Here is a 13672-nt window from a genome sequence, read left to right as displayed (position 1 = left end):
TTTCCTTGATATTTCTATCTCACAACCATGTGCTGCCATTTTAGCCCCCCCCCCAAATAAACAAACAAACAAACACATCAGTAATAAGGCAGAGTGAACATCCAACAGAAAGTTAGCTGTTTCCTTTGGTTCAGGCTTAGCTCTATTGTCTACTTCATATTTCCCAAGTAGGTTTCCAGACAGAAATGGAAGAATTACTATCATTTCTATCATAATATTTTCCTTGCCTTTGAAGGTGATAATTTTGTTAAGAATAAATGTAAATATTAAAGCATATGTGTACATTCTTCCCTTTTCTTTCTATTTTTCCCTTCTCTTTGTTTTCTCCTATCTCTCCTTACAAATCCTAGCTGTACAACCACTTAAGCTTTTGAAGAATAGAAATTGTGATATTTGGCAAGGAATTAAGAAGCAGAGCAACAGTATCTCCTTTTACTAACCCAAGCACCTTAATCACAAAATCAAATATTGGCAAATTCCTCTATTAATCCAGTTTATGTAGATGTGCTCTGGCTCTTTAACATATATGAGCAAGTAATTATGGAGACAAGTATACTTTAGATATTCCACTTGCCTATAATTAATCACATCATCCAAAGCAAACAGAATTTCTCATCCCGATTCTTAACATCTATTCTCTATCCCCAGTGGGTATTTATTGGGTACACACACATATTTTAAAATCAAAGATACAGTGATGAATATATTACTTTGGGATATGCAATGAATTCTTTGAATCCTCCCTAAATGAAAGATGGTACTGGAGAAAACCTAGAAATTTGAAATTCCCTCATCACATTCCTCTTCTTGAGTCTTAGAGAATCTTCAAAATTTCACATCCCAGAACTCAAAGAATTTCATTTACTTCAATTTTGGTGTTTTTAGTAGGGTTTTAGTGTTTTAGTAAGACTTTAGTGTTTTAAAAATAAGTGTGTCTCGTTTCATATTAAAACCATTGATGTGGTTAAGAGAGCTTTCAAGTAACGAAAACTTGAAGTGAAATTGCAAACAAAGAGGAAGAAAGAAAGAAAGAAAGAAAGAAAGAAAGAAAGAAAGAAAGGAGAAAGAAACGTTGGCTAAAAGATACAGTTGTGTTTTTCTTTTCATTTTTCTTTTTACCTTTCAGGTTCACAGTAATGACGTTATTATCTCCAACAAGATATCCACAAGGCAGCAGTTCAGGCACTTCTAGGCTATGGGATCTAATTAAATCTCCTATACAGTAGCTAGCAATGCAGTCCGAGCTCAGACCAAGGCTAGTGGATGTATCAATTCGGAACACATATTCCTAAAATGATACACACAAAAAAGGAAGTCAAAACAGAGATTCAACTCATCTACTACAAATACAAAACTCCTGGGGATATGAAGCTAGCTGTCAAGATTTTTGAAATGGGCAATAAAAGAATTATTAATATCACACAGCACAACGAGAAAGCTTTCCTTACTATTTGAAAGGGAGGTAGGAAAAGCAAAGTCCACGTTATTAAAGCTAAGGAAAGCATGTAAAATAAAACATATGTGAAACTTAGTATCAGGAAAATTTGTACAACTTACCTTAAAGAGACGTCTGATTACACCATCTAAGACATCCCACTTGGTTTTTCCACTAACACCAATGGATCCTATCAAATAGGCCTGAGACTTCTGATCCTAAATAAGAACAAATAGAACCCAATAAAACCCAGTCATATGTCTTATTACTACATTTCCTACTGAAACATATTAATGTACTACTACTAAGGACTAAAATGTTTATTAAGCCTATAGGTCTTATTGTAACAGACCTGCATGGTATATTATATAAAATAAAACCCACCCCAACAAACTAACTAAACAAACAAACAAAGTAACATCAATAGTAACAAAAACAAGAAAGAAAGAGATGAGATGAAGTGGTATGGAAAACTAATTCATGACCTGTTTGGTAATAGGGAAAATAGTCTTTTGCTTTAATGCAGCAGGTGCATTCTTGAGTAGATGCAGCTTGGTAGAAGGGAAATGGTGATCGAGAGGCAAGAGAACTATTTCATATGAGACCTACAACTTCCTCCTACTAATTTTGTGGCCTGATCTTTGTTAAGTCTAAAATTCAGGTTGTTTTCATGTATTGATTTAGATGATATCAGATCCAGCTTTTAAAACTAAGTTATCCACAGTAGCATGGCCTTCACATATTTACAAAACAGTTTCCACTTTGAATTTATCAAAAAATTTACTACAAGAACATGTCAGGGAATCCTACAGGAGCCATTTTATCAAGCAAAGAATGGTCCCAAATTTAGTATCTTCTTTCGAAAAAAAATTTTTAATGTGTATTTATTTTTGACAGAGAGAGAGACAGAACACGAGCAGGGGAGGGGCAGAGAGAGAGGGAGACGCAGAATCCGAAGCAGGCTCCGGGCTCTGAGCTGTCAGCACAGAGCCCAATGCGGGGCTCAAACTCACAGACAGTGAGATCGTGACCTGAGCCTAAGTCGGACACTCAATTAACTGAGCCACCCAGGTGCCCCTATTATCTTTTTTTGTGGGATGGGATTTTGAGGACTTTTTACATATATTGGACAAATAAACAATTCGAGATTTATAGTCTGAGTGGAGCCTCTTTTATGATGACTGGAAATGGTTACATAAAATAGTGATCATGACTTCAGTAGATATAATTAGCTAGTTGCTATGTTACAATCTTGGTTCTAGTCACCGACTGTATTATCCTCAACAGGTGGTAGAATAACAACTGAATCAGATATTAGAAGATAAGGATTCTACAATGCACAATATCTACCACCTCACTTAAGAAATGTGACTTTAGGTAAGTCACCTAGCCATCTCATCAAGAAGCCTTGATTTCTTCATCTATAACATTTGCCTCTATAAGGGTAAATGATTATTACCATTATTTAGATATAATCCAAGTTAGAAGTCAATACCTTTTTCAGAAAAGGTTAAGAAATTCACAACAAACCATTGTGATTTTTTTTTTTTTTTTTTTTTACTACTCTTATGGACTGAGTGTTTGTGTCTTTCCCAAATCCACATGTTAAAGACACAATCCTGTGTGATATTTGGAAATGAAGCCATTAGGAGGTAATCAGGTTAAGTCAGTAGAATGGCGCTCTCATGATGGCATTAGTGACCTCATAAGTGGCAGGGGGTGGGGAGAGGGAGACACCCAACTTTCCCTCTCCCCAAGTACACACACTGAGGAAAAGACATGTGAAGACATATTGAGAGATGGCTATCTGCAATGCAAAAGAGTCCTCACTAGAAACCAAATTAGCTAGCCCCTTGGTCTTACACTTTACCATGGTGTGAAAATAAATTTTTGATCTGTAATACAGCCAGTCTATGGTATTTTGTTATGGCAGCCCAAGAAAACTAAAACAATTCCTTTCAATGTTCAAAAACATTGCCTTTTAGAATTATGTTAAAATAGAAAACTTGCTTTCTAGTAGTATTATAACCCAGTCAAAACAAATGTGTTCATACAATGCTTTGTAAGTAGCTGCTTTCAAATTAGAGATAGCTTAAGCTTCACTGAGACTATTAGAATCTTTCACATGAAGACCCACTTGGGAAAATCAAGCAAAAATCTACAGCTCAAGAAGAAAGTTTATGGCATTGGAATTCTTGGAATATTTTCTCAGTGTAAAAATTCACAAGTGCTATCTTACTTTTTTAACTTCAATATTTCAACTATTTTAAAATTCCAAAGGACTTTTCTGTTTTTCTGTTTGATGGGAACAAATTCAGATATTTGCAGATTTGTATTCTTGGCCACTCGACTACAAACTCAACTTGAAATAATATTTATAGTTTTCAAAAAAGACTTGAGTCACAAGGACATTGTCAATTTGATAGCAATAATTGATTCCAGAAAAATTAAAATATTTGCCTTATCTTCTAAGACTTTGCTTATAAATGACACATAGGTAGCATCAATAGAATTTTTAAGTTCAGTAAATACATCTTTCTAGTGTCTAGAATATTCATCTAGCATATAGTCTCTTCTTTGTACAAAAACTATATTGACAACCCTGGTAACGTGTTACTACACATCATAAATATCCCCTGTATTTTACAGATGACACCAAAAGAATGTTAGACAAGATGTTTATGTCAAAGAAAATGATGATTCTTTTCTGAAGCTATAGAAATGAGAGTGGTTGACAATCACTATTGTTATCAGTGAATGAACATGAGATATCGAGACATATTTCTACCTATATAATGATGTAATTTCTTTTGAGTCCCTAACTTTCATGCTTTTATGACATATTAAGTGAATGACAAGATACACACTGCTGATAGCATATTTACCAGGACAAATATCCAATATAAGATACATTTGATTCATGGTCATGTTCATCCTTTAGGAATATTTAGAATTTAAGATTAAAAACATACCTTTGCTCGGCCGTAGCCCTTGCTTATGGAGACTATAATTTTCACACTGCGGCCATCTTTGTGTCCAGTTGTATCACCAGCATCGTCGAGCAAAATATCTACCAAATTTTCAAAGAAGTAAGTAAACACGCGCACGCACGCGCGCACACACACACACACACACACACACAATAGAGTCACATTAGCTTGGAATTGTTTACTATCATTGTTTTCTCCCTCATTTTTTCTCCCTCAGTTTTATATCTTTCAGTAGGAATATATGGCCTTTTTGCTTCCCATTCTAGCCTAACTGGTTTGAAAAATCTCAGCTTTCAAGAAGATGAATTACTGTGGTTGGGCTGAAGGTTCAGTCTAAGAATTTATTTCTGCTTCCAAAGATCTTCACTCACATGCTGGGCCATTGCCCTCAGATGGGGAAATGAAGGGTTTCTTTTCCTATTGCACACACGTCTGAGTAATACCTGGGTAATATTCAGTTACCATCATTGCAACTGTGACACACTGAAAAGCCATTTGGTTTTTCTATCCAACCTAAAATATCCAAGCTCAATACCCATGTAATTTATGAAAGCTAAGGTGCTGAGATTGCGTGTCAACTAAAATTATTGCCAAGCATTTGGCATATATCCAGCTATATTACTGCTTACCTTATATCTGTAATTATTAGGTACTGTTACTGAATTTCAACCACAGCATTATACTTCCCTATAGAAGTATATTAATTATCACTCTCCTGTACCCTTTATGCTTATGGTTTTAAAACCAAAACAGTATTTCTAGTAATCAGCTAAGACTTACAGAAGCCTGATAAAGCTAGCTAACCTGCAAGCACCAGCCTTTAAATATAATTGAGGATTAATTTTTAAACTATACCATATGAGATTAACATCCAATTTGGATAATTATTAATGTCAACTATCCCACATATGTGTTATTATAGAGCCACACTTAATATGGCTTTGACGATAATGTTATTATAGAGCCATGTTTAATATGAAGATAGTGCTTTGTGCAAAAAGGAACTCAGTTACGTGCTAAAGAGCACATGAGCCTGGTGACAAGGGGAGTCAATTACTGTGACTAAATTTATAGAGAGAAGGGATGTGAATGTACTCGCAGAGAAACAATAATTTAATCAAATAGTTTTTGAAAATAGAATGGTTCTATTATCTTAATAATTAAGAATATGTCATTTCACAAAGGAAAGAGTAAAAAAAATGCCTTAAGATCATAACAATAAAAAAATCCACAGATTTTGAGGAAAATGGATATTTCTGCCAAAAATTTTTAAAATATCAAAGACAATCTCCCTACTGGAAATTCAATTCTTTTGCCAGATCAACATCCTCACAATCTCTTACTTTTTTGCTTATCTCAGTCAAAAATAAAACCCTTTTTAAGTGTCATTTAATCTTCTTGCTCTTTTTCTTAGAAGTTTAGAGTGGCTTATGTTGGCTGCATGCATGTAAATTTCTGGTATCCCATGACCAAATTATCTATCTCTTTAGTACTTTGCTCAATTAGTTCTAAATGTTCATAAATATTCAAAAATACTTCTTAAGCCTAAAAGATACCAGGAACTGTGCTGGGTATTGGGAAGGAATACCCATTCAGGTGAAAAGGTGAGAAGGAAAATGAATTTCTTGCTCTTTTGGCATGTGTTAAGTGCCAGAAATAAAGGCATGAGGCAGTGAAATAGAGTAACTGAAGGGAGGCTGCTCTACACAGATAGGGCATCCTAGAAGGCTTCCATGGGGAGGTGCTATTTGGAGATAAGACCAGGTGGCTGAGAAGTGCTATGCAAGTAAAGACCAAGGAAAAGAGGTCCAGAAAACAAGAACAAATGCAAAACCCTTGATGAAAGAGCTATGTGTGTTCAAGGGTTTGGGTGGTAGGAGGGTGGAGATCAAGGGGTTGGGGGGACTAGTATGGAATGATGTGGAGGTAGCTAAGGGCCAGATCATGAGTGGCCTAGTACTCCACATCAAGGTATTTAATCTGATTTCTGATCTACTTCTCTGCCCAAGTTTGTCTTGGAGCATGTTTCTCATTTCACTTTATGCTCACTCTTAAAAACTGCCAGAACTGTGAAATTCTTCCTGAAGGCAGTGACGTACATGTCTACCAGTAAATGAATGAATGACTGTCCTTGGCTTCTCATACGGCTACTTAAAGGAAAAGAGTATGGGAGTTAAAAGGTCAGATGCTGGATTCATCCAGACCTGGGTTCAAATATTAACTCTACATCTTACTAGTTGCATGATCTTGAACAAATCATTATAGTTTCTTTCCTAAGTGTTGGTTTCCTCATCTGTAAAACGGGGCTCAAACAGCCCTTACTTCATAGGGTTACTGAGACCATAAGAGATAATGCTTTTACAACACTTTCTCCCCAGTGTTTAATACCGCCAGCTGTTGTAACCACTATTCACTTTGTGCAGGTGTTTACTGTAATCCCTTCTCCGCACAGTGGGAGGAGTACATCCTGACTCACTCCGTGTCCCCTCCTGTCCTCACCATATCGATAGGATGATCACCTGAAGAAACAACTCCAAGAAAAAAATGAAAACCAGCAAATTTGAGGTAAGGGTTCTCTGTGGGGTTTCCTTAATGGAAAATAAGTTATGGTTCTCTGTCAATATTTTAAGGAAGAATAAAAAGATCTGCCATTTTGGTTATAATCCAATGAAGTTATGACAAAAAAAATGAAGTCTTTTCAAATTTATGTCTTTACTAGATGTATGGAATGTGTAGTTATATTTCAGGAAATGAAAGTTTGTCAATTATCCACTCTCCTGCCTACTTCTCTCCTTTTTTAAAAAAATTAATCATGAAGCCTAGAAATTTTTTTTTTTTGTTAAAAAGCCACAGCATAAAGGCATTTTTGATTTCCAATTCTGAATCCACTAAACAAGAGTGAGGACAATGAAAACAGTATCCTAGTCATGTGATTTAATGTTTTTTTTTAATACAGATACAATTATCACTAATGAAAAACAATTAAAGAAATAAAATAATATAGAACTAAAAATAAAATGTATCCTTAAAAAGTACATCTTTGAAACCCCCTCAAAACATTTGCCCCAAATTCTGATTCACGGACATCAGTATTTTCAGGCTGATGAATACAGAGATTATAAATTTGATTTATTATATTTTATATTTATCGTTATGAGTGTTAGTTTTTCCTAGACATGAATTTTTAGTTTCATTTTTACATGGCTTCTGTTTCTAAACTATCTTTAGTACTAACTGTGCCTCCTTTAAACTTTACTGTATTTCCATGAGATAAAACAATATCACATAACAAGCAGTGAAATCCTGCCATTAAGCCATCGTGTAAGGTACCAGCCCTTGCTCGTCTTTCCTTAAGGAGTCCAGCGAGGACACAGACGCTGACTGCCTTTGGCTGTGGACCCTACTTTCACGTCTCTGTTAGGCTCATCACGGACAACATATAGGATTTTGCTCAGGGCCACCAGAATCTATACATTTAAAGTTTTTATTTTTTTTTCTTTGTTGGCATCTTTTGAAGAGTGTGGATGATGACACCTTACAGACAATTTACACATTCAAGTTGCGACCACAGTCCCATAGTTTGATTCCGCTGAATGATTTTTAAGTTCGTTTAATTATAACCTCTCTCTGTTTCTTCTTGGCTACTAACATTGGTTTTACTTGATGCTTAGTCTCAGAATTCATTTCCCTCCCCCAATACCTGCCAAATGTTATATACAGTGTTTTCCTGAATTTCAGGGAGTTCCTACTTGTCTTTTAGTTGCCACTTGCCTCTTCTAAGAAGAAAGCAAGTTATATATTTAAGCCCTTCATTTTACATTATGAACAGCAGATGTAACAGAATTGTTAACATTCTGACTTTTTAGAAGAGGTATGACTTATTACAAATCTTCATCAATATCAGCATGCTGTATCTCTGTTTCTCTTCTTCATCTCTATTTTAGTGTAATTTAAGGCAAGCCGGGAAGAACTATATAGTTGTATAATGGAATCCAAAGTTACCCAGGAACATGCATATCATTGGTTTCCAAGCGTCATCTGGTGGCTATGCTTTGCAATTACCACAGATCTTCATGTAACTCTTTCCTAAACTAAATCTTACGTACATAAAATGATTCACTGCTATATACTTTATAACTGATAGTTCATCAGATACGAAGACAACATTATGTCATATGATTCTATCTGCGATGAAGTAAAACTGTACCCTGGTTCCATCATTAGTACCGCTGCACACAATAACAGAATCCAGTGAATTCTTTACATTTGTTGAAAACTTAATAGAACTGTGATGTACTAGCATTATGTTCTCTCCAGGTAACGTCATGCACGATCATCTGGTCAAATTTAGGAATAGGTCCTGATGCACTCGTAAATGGGCTTTGTACACTTAAAATACTGTACGACTGTGTGGGATTATTAGCATTATATTCATAAATACTAACGATCACCACTGAGAATATCATTTCTTTATTGTGTTTGTAATCACCAAGGAAGTATTTCTCAAGCACAAGTAATTTTTTAAAATGATATGAAAACCATATGTCTTACGTGTGTCACTCTTTCACAGAGCATATTCTTTTAAAAGTATAACAGAGTAGAATACATTTTTAGGAGAAGGACTATTTCTGAGAATTCAGAGTGCTAACATTTTTAGGAGAGTGAGTTTAAGAACAGCGGTGGGCACGATTCTCCAATGCCAGCCCCCTCTCCCCTCATGAAATCATAGGCATGATTTCATTCAGGCAGGTGTGTGCACAAAATTACCTGAGGTAACGGACTCTGTGATATTCAGGTTGTTCAGAGAAAGTCCTAGTGACTGGCGTGAAGATGAGGAGGATGAACTACTTGAGGACTCTGACGGTGGACGAGCAGGCTTAGCTGCGTGACCAGTTTCTGCCTTCAGGCGGTCATTTTCAGCCTTCAGTATTTCAATTTCATTCTGTTGTGAAGACGGAAAATACAGGAAAACAAAATCCGGCCAGTTTGTGTGAGAAAATGGCACCAACTCTTTCATCAGAGGTAATTATTTTGTTTATTAAATAAAGCATGTGGTGATATGTTAAGTAAACAAATATAGATTATGAAAACAGGATTTTCTTCCAAAGAAGGTAAATTATCAACCTAGTCTCTGTTTCTTACATACATAGATTCATGTATTCATGAATATAGACACACTAACCCTTAGAATTTATATAAGTATTTTTTGAATGTATCATATATTTGAGGGGTCTTCTAGGACTTGGTCCCATTTGAATTAAGAGTCATATATTTGAAGAGTTTGCAAAATTTCTCATTTTAAATGCATTGTTAAATCTCACAGGTAAATAATGTCATTTGTAATAGTCTGAACTCACGTAGAGTTGACAACCAGAGCAAAACAGAAACAGTATCAATAAGGTGACTTAACATTACTGCAGAATTCCAGCCAACATCTGAAAAGTTGTTCCTTCAAAATGGAGCACTAAGCTCATAAAAACAACAAAAACCTTTTGATGAATACATATGGTAGCAGATAAATCTGCTCAGCAATGAGTTTTTCTTAGTTCAGTCAACTGTGGTACAGAGTGATGACCGGTTTACAATAATAAAATGAAAACTTAGTCTGAGCCCAGCCTGGTTCTGAAATTAGCCTTCAGATGCTTCCCCAAAATACAAAAGCTTTACTTTTACAGATGGCCTTCCACACCACTGTTACTTTGCATATTTAGAAGGCTTGTGTTAAATTTCTGTAGTTTCCTCATTACGTTTTTTTCCCAATAGAAAATAGGTAAAAGTAATTGAAAGCCAGATGTCAAAAGAACGGAAAAAAACCAACACAAAGGCAAATCGTGGACAAGTGTAGACCCAAGGGTTGTAGTAGTTCCTTTAAAAACTCGGCCCTCAAGTGAATCCAATCACTAGTACAAGTGTCTTGAATGGCCCTTGAGGGCAACTGGCCAGTCTGTACTCCTCATTCCAGCTTTGGATTTGACAAAATGCTCCATTCAGTATTAAGAAATGAGGTGCAAAGACTGAATAAACACACTGTGTTTCCACAGTGGGTTTAAAAGTGAGATGTGTTTTTATAATAACCAAGAGTGGAAAATAAACAATATTTTAAATCTCTCCTCTTTGTTCCTTGAAGGTGTTTCAGCACTGACCTGCATCCGGTTCATGGCTTCCCGGATCTGGTCAAGGTGATGAGCAGAGCTGAGGGCCTCCAGTCGGATATCTGTTAATTTTAATTCCTTTTCTCTGAGCTCGCTCTTCAGCTGCAGAATTATCTCTGCCTCAGCCTCGGTGCATTCACAGATCCTGAAGAAGGAAACAAACACAAAATCAGCGGTAGGGGAAAGCCGGAGGATTCGGAAAAGCAGTGCTTCTTTTAAGGCTGAGCTGCAATATTATCCAGCAGCTACAGAAGTTATTTGCTACCAGCAACACCTAAAGAGAAGGAGAAAGAGTTTTACAAACGGCAACACATTCACAGGTTCAAAACTGAAAACAGTAGCTGTCTTTTTCCTTTAATCCTTTCTTCCTATTTTCTGAACTTTAAAAACAATCCATTATTACTGAATACCAAGTAATCTTCAAAATTCCCTTGTTGCTCATATTCATGGGGCTGTGGAGTCATAGTATGACACCATTTCATTCTACCATTGTTCAAGGGACTTAAATCTCTATTTGCAGCTTATGAAACATTCTTTTTTTAAAGCAGTTATGATAGTCTTAAAACATTGATTTCTTTTTCTTTTTTTTTTTTTTTGTAAACCGCCAAAGAATAACATTATTTGCCACAACACTGTCTTCAAGTTACCATGAAAATCCAATATAGATATTGTAGAAAATAAATCAGAGAGATTAGTTTTGGATATTTAACTCATGGAGGAGGGTTATACAACCCTCCTGGTAGGCTCAGCTGATTTAGGAGATCGGACTGATGAAGCTAAATCACAGGTTTCAACCCATGCAAGCAGGCTAGTCGAGGGCTACCTAAAAGTCATATACATTATTTCCTTATTATTTTGTTATTGTTGTCTTGTGGGCAGTTTTGCAGGAAATATGGTGAAAGAACTTGTTTTATATTAACTGATCTCTCTTCCATTTAAAATGCGAGGACTACATTTTTGCTTTGTTTGTTGCTTACCAAAATGATAGTGTTATGTTCCTCCTTCCTATACACGTGATGGAATTATCTAGGATCTACAAATGTCTTAAATGGTCCTACTAGTGGCTCTGTGCTACGTGAGAGTTCTCTGCTAGTCACAGTCAAGAAAATTTGATTCAAATAGTATCTAAAACAAGGAATCACCACATCCGAGTACATGTTCTACATCCAAAGGTTTCATTCATTCTTGTAACAACAAATAGCAACAATAAAAATGCTATGCTAGATTATCTCGTGGAATTAAAGACAAATGGATTACAGCTTGGTTTTAGGAAAACAGCTTTGACTTCAAAAAGAGAAAGACAGAGGTTTTTATCATTGAAATGCATGTGAGTGGTTTTAGAAAGAGCAAAAGCAGACGCTGCTTAGGTTAGAATCTGGGTCTTTGCAAATTTCATGCATCACACGCCATTTTACCGGGATCTATGCTTGTAGATCACAGGGCCATTTTGCCGTTTCTTTGGTGGCCAGACAAGGGGTGACCTGCATTGAATGCACAGTGAGACAGATACACGGACAAACGCAAGTGAAAAGAAGTGAGAATAAATGACTCATAAAAGTGGAGAATGAACTTCAAAAACATGCCAGTTCTAATATGTGAAAAGCAAAGGAGAAACAAATGCTGTCCATAGTTCTAAGGAAGATCTGAAAACGATCGGCACAGATGGTGTTGCCGCTGTGAAAGTACAACCGGACTGCATTTAGAACACAAACACGGGCTTGGCCCGAAGTTGCTTTCGAAAAATACTTGAGCATCCTGCCGACGGAGTGACTTACGCTGAGGCGGATTGTGAGGGCTTCATGGACGCGGACCCACAGTCACCTGCATTATGGGGCAATTTAGGGGATGCTGGAAGGGATGAGTCTGTAAGCTCTTCAATGTCCGAATGTGAGGAAGGAGGCTTGGTGGACTTTTTCTTCCCAAAGGCTTGTTTGAATGAGCTTCGCAGCTGCAAAGAGGACAGAAATTACCTTTCTTGTCTATTTGCACTTGGCAAATTTTGCTTTGGGGCGTTAGTTTGCAGATGCTATCCTAGCCACTGCCTGGGGTCAGTATGTACAAGCAGAGGATTAAGAGTTGCAGCACGGTATCTCTAGAAAAAAATGATACCATGTTTTGTGGTTTGTCTTATTCTTATATTAATCCAGCGCAGCGCAAACACGGAAGGCTTTTCAAATAGTGCAAGGTCAAGGGCATGGCTGTCAGAGCACTCATTTAAAACTAAGTACCTTGAAGGGATCTCCACTCCCAATGCTTCTCTCTTCAAGGCAATTTGTTTTAAATGGCCACTTTAGCGCTACAATCAAGTCATGTCCTGCTGACAGTATAAACTTAAAAAGCAAAATGAAATCAAATTCACCTAACACTTCATTAATTGTGATTTTCTATTCAAATTTTTCAATTCCCCTACTATTCAAAACCAGAATTGGTATCCCCTACAGCGCTATTCAGAAAGTGGTTTTACCTCTTCTCTTGAAAATTTGAGATTAAAATGAAAAGACACAAAGAAAAGACATACAAGGTAATCTGTTTTTAAAAGGTATAAAAAGCCTACTGCCAAAATGAATAGCATTCATGCCAAGGTAGGGTATTTTTTATAGATGCATGCCAAATTGTCCACGGTTTATATTCACCTCACTTCCTCTAGAGTTCACCTTGCAGAAACATGAAAGAGTGTGGAATTACAAATCAAGGGAAGGAAGGCTGATCAGTATTTTAAAATATTACCTGTATAAACATTTTTTTAAACAAAAAAAAATATATTTCTTTCATTATTTATAGTAGGCACTCCAGTAAAATCCTCTGATGGTTTAACGTTTTGGATTTCATCAAGAGTTGTACTTCTTTCAAAAATCGACCTTTGTTTCATGGCATTCAAAGAAACCCTTTACTTCGTGGTTTTTAAACATTTTGCTGTGATAGCATCTTCTCCGTTTTTTTAGCAAATGCTTTGTGCTATCATAAATTAAATCTCTAGCAAATGTAAGGCAGTGCTCTGTTGAAGCATTTCTCTGTTTCTGCTATATTCTCTTGGTAAAAAAAGATAGAAAGCAGACACTCATGTAGTTCATTTCTCGTGAGGCGAAGCTTTATTT

General features: G+C 36.2%; 1 protein-coding gene across 1 annotated transcript in view; it reads right to left on the bottom strand.

Annotated features, from left to right (window-relative positions):
- The window catches only part of NAV3 (neuron navigator 3), a 599823-nt gene that overhangs the window by 25956 nt on the left and 560195 nt on the right, over positions 1 to 13672 (bottom strand). Inside the window, exons 26-31 of the mRNA XM_042947238.1 lie at positions 12353 to 12525; positions 10569 to 10722; positions 9193 to 9367; positions 4408 to 4505; positions 1558 to 1653; positions 1120 to 1288 (exon numbers count right to left, since the gene is read on the bottom strand). Coding sequence (XP_042803172.1) covers positions 1120 to 1288; positions 1558 to 1653; positions 4408 to 4505; positions 9193 to 9367; positions 10569 to 10722; positions 12353 to 12525 — 865 coding nt within the window. The remainder of the gene's footprint in view (positions 1 to 1119; positions 1289 to 1557; positions 1654 to 4407; positions 4506 to 9192; positions 9368 to 10568; positions 10723 to 12352; positions 12526 to 13672) is intronic.

This window comes from Panthera leo, chromosome B4 (assembly GCF_018350215.1).
Source record: "Panthera leo isolate Ple1 chromosome B4, P.leo_Ple1_pat1.1, whole genome shotgun sequence".
NCBI lineage: Eukaryota > Metazoa > Chordata > Mammalia > Carnivora > Felidae > Panthera > Panthera leo.
The sequence above is the reverse complement of the archived record's forward strand: the minus strand, read 5'-3'. Positions and strand labels throughout refer to the sequence as shown.